Below are 6019 nucleotides of genomic sequence, written 5' to 3' on the forward strand. Positions count from 1 at the left end.
ACCAAAGTCATTCATTTAGTTTCAACACAAAATTATTAAGTTAATTTTAAATTTAATTAAATAATTTTTTGTTGAATCATCTCTGATTTACAAGTCATTTTAACTTACTATTATTTATCTTGACTAAAGATGAGTTGTTATAACTTTATAATCTATTTGAAATATGTCAAATTAATTTTATTTGAGTTGATTTAACACAAAATTTTAAGGCAGCAAAGAATTTTTCACAGTGCACTTAAATTTAAAAGACAGAAACTTAATATTTTTGTGTTGAAACTACATGAATGACTTGGGTAGACATTACTCACATTTTGTTATTTTTAATTAAAATTTTGGTTAAAAAACAATAATTAATTTAATTAAAAAAGTTTTCTCATTTTATTTTGTTAAATCTACTAAGGCACATATTCATTTGTTATCGTATGATCCGAAAATATCTTCCTTCAAAGAGATTTATTCAGGTTTTTAACATGAAGATGAGTAAATGATGACCAAATTTTCATTTTGGGGTGAACTACCCCTTTAAAAATTGAGTAAATCCGTTTCATGCACATTATTTAATCAAGAAGATGTTGCGTGCCACCCACAATGTTAAACAATTGCTGGATTATTTTCAACCCAGTGAAAAAGGGATGAACCTGACACCTTGGGATGTATTTTAATCTATGTTGGGATGTTTCAAACCTTTATTGGGTTAAATATAAACATTTTCTGTTTATCCCCAGTGTATACAGATATCCGTGCAAACAAATATTACATGATTTATAATAATGAATTGTTTTTGTATGAACTTAAAATAATGAATTTATAAGTATGAATGTGGTATGAACTCTTGATAGATGTGGGTTGTGGGGTTCATTTGAACCCTTTCCCAGAGAGACTCAACCTGGATAAACGTCAGTCGTATTTCCCATCCCAAAAAGGAGATAGGGAATGTGAGAGGTGGAGTTATTTCTGCAGTCTGATCCTGTGAAGAGGAAGCAGACCTTCAGAAGATCTGGATTTTTTAAAAACTTTCATTGTCAGGTCAGTAGAGTTTTATTCTTCCTATGCAACCAAATTTTGATATTATATAAACTTGAATTGTGAGAGTATATATGTGTTTGTGGAGGTTTATTCAGGTTTTATTATATTAGTAAGCAGTGATAAAGCTGTCAAACATCTTATTGCAGAGGGTCTTTTTAAGATTTAATGTCTTCACATTTGGGCTCCCGCATGCACCTCATTGATGTTTATGTAAAAAATTATTATATTCCATTTAAATTCTTTTAGGTATTTTCCTCTCAGCTACTAAGAAGGCAAATTGCATTTAAGATTTAAGTTACAAAAAAACCCACAAACTTTCTTCATCATCTCATCTGTTTCTTTGTCTATATGGTTTAAAGATTGATATGTTTGTTTGTCTGCGAAATATTTGAGAACTGAAGTCACATTCATCATGTTTAAGTGACATGAAAGTGATAAAATAGCTATGAGAAAAATAAATGCACTGCTCATATTTCACCTTAAATTTGAAAGTTTCGTATTGAAAAAAAACTTTTTTTTAAAGTTTAATCAATTTGAATTTACAATTCATTTCAACTTTCTTCATTAGTGAGGAGTTAGTTACTATAAATTATAATAAAAAGTTGAATTAGCTTAAGTTATTTCAACTTTATTTTTATAACTTATAGCAACTCCTAAACTGTAAATGGTGAAAAGTTGGATCAACTTAAATAATACATCGGTTGGTAAAATCGAAATAAATTAAGTTTATTCAACGTTAAATCTCACTTAAGATTCAATTTAGGTGAAAATTTAAGTTAAATAAACTTAATTATTTTAGGTGTTAGCAATTGAAGTAACTTTTTAAGTTGAACCAATTTTTTACACTGTACTCGTCAAGAAAGTTGAAATGAATTGTTATTTCAAGTTGATTAAACTTAAAATTTAAGTGCAACAAGGAATTTTTACAGTGAGACATCAGACGTTTCTTCTCCGTATGCATTTAGGTGAAAACTCAAGACAGAATGTCCAATTCGGTTCTGGCACTTCCAGAAAGTTTCGCTCCCACTTCCGACAGCGTTTATTCGGATCAGTTTGGGTTTTACTCTCTGGACAGTAATGTTCCTGGTCTTTCTAAAGTCATCTTAGACAAACTCAAGATGAAAGACTACAAGGATTACAGGTGAGAAACTCATACAGACGTGTTCCTCTGGATCCCTCCATGGAAATGCTGAAGATCTTACAATTCTTTTTCAGGTCAGCTCTGGAGGGAAAGGGCAAAGTTGGATTTCGCTCTTATAAAGAAATGTTTCAAAACTTGGAGGACACGTTTAAGTTCTGCGCCTGCTGCTCCAAACTCCCATCCAACCTGACAGATCCCAACGCTCTTAAACGCTGCATCAAGTGAGAATATAACACGCATGTATACATACAGAAGACAATAAGATCATGAGTTATTGTGTGGGGTGTTGTTATCGTATGACTAAATGGCTTGAAAGCGTTTGCGAAAGGTCCACTGGCTGGTTAATATAGGGCATTGTCTTCTCACATGATATAGGATGAGTTAGCTTAAATACTTTGCTTAAGAGGTTTGTTCAAATCATTAACCTAGAGCCATTTGATAAGATGCTTTAAGAATCATTGTGAGTCTTTACACTGTTCCACACTTATCATAGCCATTAACATTTACCTCACATGCACACAAGCACACATACACTGTCACAGCTGGTGCCATCAGTCCCGCAGCAGGTGATGGTCAGATCATAAAGCTCTGGTTTCCAGTTGCCCTCTTAAGTATTAACACCCGCTTATCATCATACAAAGCTAATGCATGATGTTATCACCTCTAACTGAAGGGTAGGAGTTAATGGTACCATAATGCACCAACCAAAAACCAGCATTTATGAAAATTAACCATGCATCATTTTACTACACTCAAAATAAAGGTGTCACAATGCCATTTTTGGCTGCATAGTTCCATAACAAAACCTCTCACACCTAACGACCCTTTCTGTTTTTGGTTCTTTAGACCAAGGGTTTTCAAACTGGGGTCCGGGGACCCCAAGAATGTTATAATGGGGCGTTCACACCAAACGTGAATTCATCGATTTGAACGAGTAGATTACATACAAAGTTCATTTAAATAGAATAGATGCAAACTTGCGGAAAAAACACACTCTATTTGCCTCAAACAGGTCACAATTTTAAATACACAAGTGGGTAGATAACATTCTGTACAAAGTCAATGTTTAGAGGCGAATAGTCACAAACTTGTGCTTGGCGATGCAAATGATGCGAATTTGGTGGCACGGTTGCCGTAACAACATGCGCTATTCACCTCAAACGCATCTTAACGCAAATTACAAATATTCAACTCGAGCGAAAAACACAAAATTACATCCTGCGAGTAATATAAAGCGAGGACGTGAACCTTCGCGTTTGGTGTGTACACAACATATCGGGAAGCAGACACTAAATGCAAATTTGACGATTTGCGCGAATAATAGATTAAATACAAAGTCAATGCAAAGACGCAAATAGATGCGAACAATACGAAGAATGACGCAAAATGGGCATTGCGATTGTTGCGAAAACACACACTATTTGCCTCTGACCGGTCTCCGCACAATTAGAAAATATTTAACACATGCGAAAAATTCACATTTTACGATGTTAAATCCCGCGAGTAATCTAGAGTCAGGAAACCAATGCTTCGTGTTTGGTGTGTACACACTCACAGCATAACGGGAAGTACATACCAAATGCAAATTCAGCTATTTGCATGAGTAGATTACATATAACGTCAATGCAAAGACGTGAATAGACACAAACTCTCATAATGCGATCCAAATGACGTGAAATGGGCATCGCGATTGTCACAAAACCATGCTCTATTTGCCTTAAACAGATCTTTACGCAAGTTGAAAACATTCAACACAAAGTTAAATTCCTTTGAGTAATTTAGAGCGAGGAACGCGATGTTGCGCATTTGGTGTGGACACAGCATTACAGAAAGAACACACCAAACGCAAATTTAAAGAAAAGAACAAACACAAACTCGCACAGTACAATGTGAATTGCACCATTGTGAATTGAATTGCCATGAAAACATGCGCTATTCGCCTCAAACGCATCTTCGCACAAGTTGAAAATATTCAAGTTACATCCAGCAAGTAATCTAGAGCGAGGAAGCGATTCTTCGTGTTTGGTGTGCACACTGCATAGGGGCAGAAAATTTCAGAGAATAAAAGACAAAGCAAAACTGAAAATTCTTCTATAAAGCCGTTATTTGGAAAAATATGCTGTCTTTATAATATCAAAATGACTACTTATCTAATAAAGTTGAAATGTTTTTATACAAAATAAATGAATATATATTTTAGGATAGGGATCTCTCACATAAGGTTCATTATATTTGAGGGTCCTTGCCATTATAAAGTTTAAAAGCTCCTGTGTTAGACTATAAAACCGTTCTTTTAGTGAAAAAAGTTTCTTTAGATTGTTAAAAAGTATGAAAGAAATGATTCTTCGTATAATATCAGATGATAAAACTACTGTAAATGATTGCCATGTTATTTCAGTAGTATATGAAATTATATAGCAGTGCTAAATGATTACCACCGATACTATCAACTTCAGCTTATTTATTTATAAAGCACATTTTCATGCAACCATGTTGCCCAAAGTGCTGTACACACAATTAAAAATCATAAACACACTTTATATAGCACACACTAACTAAGCGACGTAAAAACATAAAACCAATGACAAATACAAGGAGTATCGTAGCAACATGAGACTTGAATTGAATATACTTGATTTGTGTGATGCTCTTTAGGTCTGTCATCTCTTCTGTGTTTGGCACAAAGCATTATCTAAATATAGCATGTTATTAAGCAAGTGTTAAATAATGCTGGAGGTCAGCTGAGAATTTTTCAGTCAAACTCTTTTGAAACAGACAGATAACAAAATCATTGATTTTCTGTATGTTTCCCATCATCACCAGTGACAGATTATTCCCATTTAACCAATAACGGTCAAATGAGATCTGCACTGTCAGAAATATGTACCTTAACCTGAGCCATACCCTCTCCAAAAGTACAGTTTTGCACCTAAAGACTTCATAGTAGTATCTCAGAGGTATATGTTGGTATCATATGTATACATATCCGTACCTATTGGTACATATAAGGACTTTTTAAACCCTTAACTGGAGTTGTCCCATGAGTGGGACACTTGAGTTTACTTCAATATTTGTGAATTTGAATCTATCACGACAAACTATATATCGTTGGGAAGGTCAAAACCTTTAAGCAGTAATAATAATGCAGTGACAGTAATTTATTAATTAGTGACAAGAGTATGCAGCAAATATTGACACCTAGTGGCTGTTGTTGGTAAAACTGCTAAAAGTGTAACACAAACCTCATTTCTTGGGATAATTTTAATTATAAAATATATATTTTATTGCATTAATTTTATTTATTACAATGAATGTAAACTGCTACAATTTTTTATTTTATACTTTAAGGGGTGGTTTCCCGGACAGGGATTAGCTTAATCCAGGACTAGGCTTTAGTTTAATTAGGAAATATAACTAGTTTTAACAAACATGCCTTACTAAAAACATTACATGTGTGCATTTTGAGGCAAAACAAAGGGCACTTATGTATTTTAAGATATGTCAGTGCAAGTTGTTGTCAGTTTGGACAGCTCTTAAATTTTTTTTAGTCTAGGACTCGTCTAATCCTTGTCCGGGAAACCGCCCCAAAAACTTTAAGGCGTCTTTTTTTAAACCAAGACCAAGATTAGGCTTCTACACCAAAAAAATACCAGAGTTATATTAATTTGAAGGTGTACATCACCTTTTTACCCCCCACACACACTCAAAAAGGGCTGTGCCTGTTCAGGGGTTAAAGGTTACTGTCCCAGTGACAGCTGAGGTACATATTTTGACCACTTTTTCTATGATGGAAGTTCTGGTTTATAGCAACATTCATATGACTGAGACTCTTGGCACTGCATCATAGTTGGT

The 6019-nt window shown here is 34.1% G+C and overlaps 1 protein-coding gene across 1 annotated transcript in view; it reads left to right on the forward strand.

The window, feature by feature from the left end:
- The first annotated feature begins 624 nt into the window (after positions 1-624).
- The window catches only part of LOC135740466 (putative protein MSS51 homolog, mitochondrial), a 16291-nt gene continuing 10896 nt past the window's right edge, over positions 625-6019 (forward strand). The window contains exons 1-3 of the mRNA XM_065258850.2: positions 625-1026; positions 1992-2167; positions 2242-2388. Of these exons, the coding sequence (XP_065114922.1) occupies positions 2010-2167; positions 2242-2388 (305 nt within the window). The 5' untranslated portion in view covers positions 625-1026; positions 1992-2009. The remainder of the gene's footprint in view (positions 1027-1991; positions 2168-2241; positions 2389-6019) is intronic.

The sequence above is a fragment of the Paramisgurnus dabryanus genome, chromosome 22, assembly GCF_030506205.2.
Source record: "Paramisgurnus dabryanus chromosome 22, PD_genome_1.1, whole genome shotgun sequence".
In the NCBI taxonomy this organism is placed as follows: domain Eukaryota; kingdom Metazoa; phylum Chordata; class Actinopteri; order Cypriniformes; family Cobitidae; genus Paramisgurnus; species Paramisgurnus dabryanus.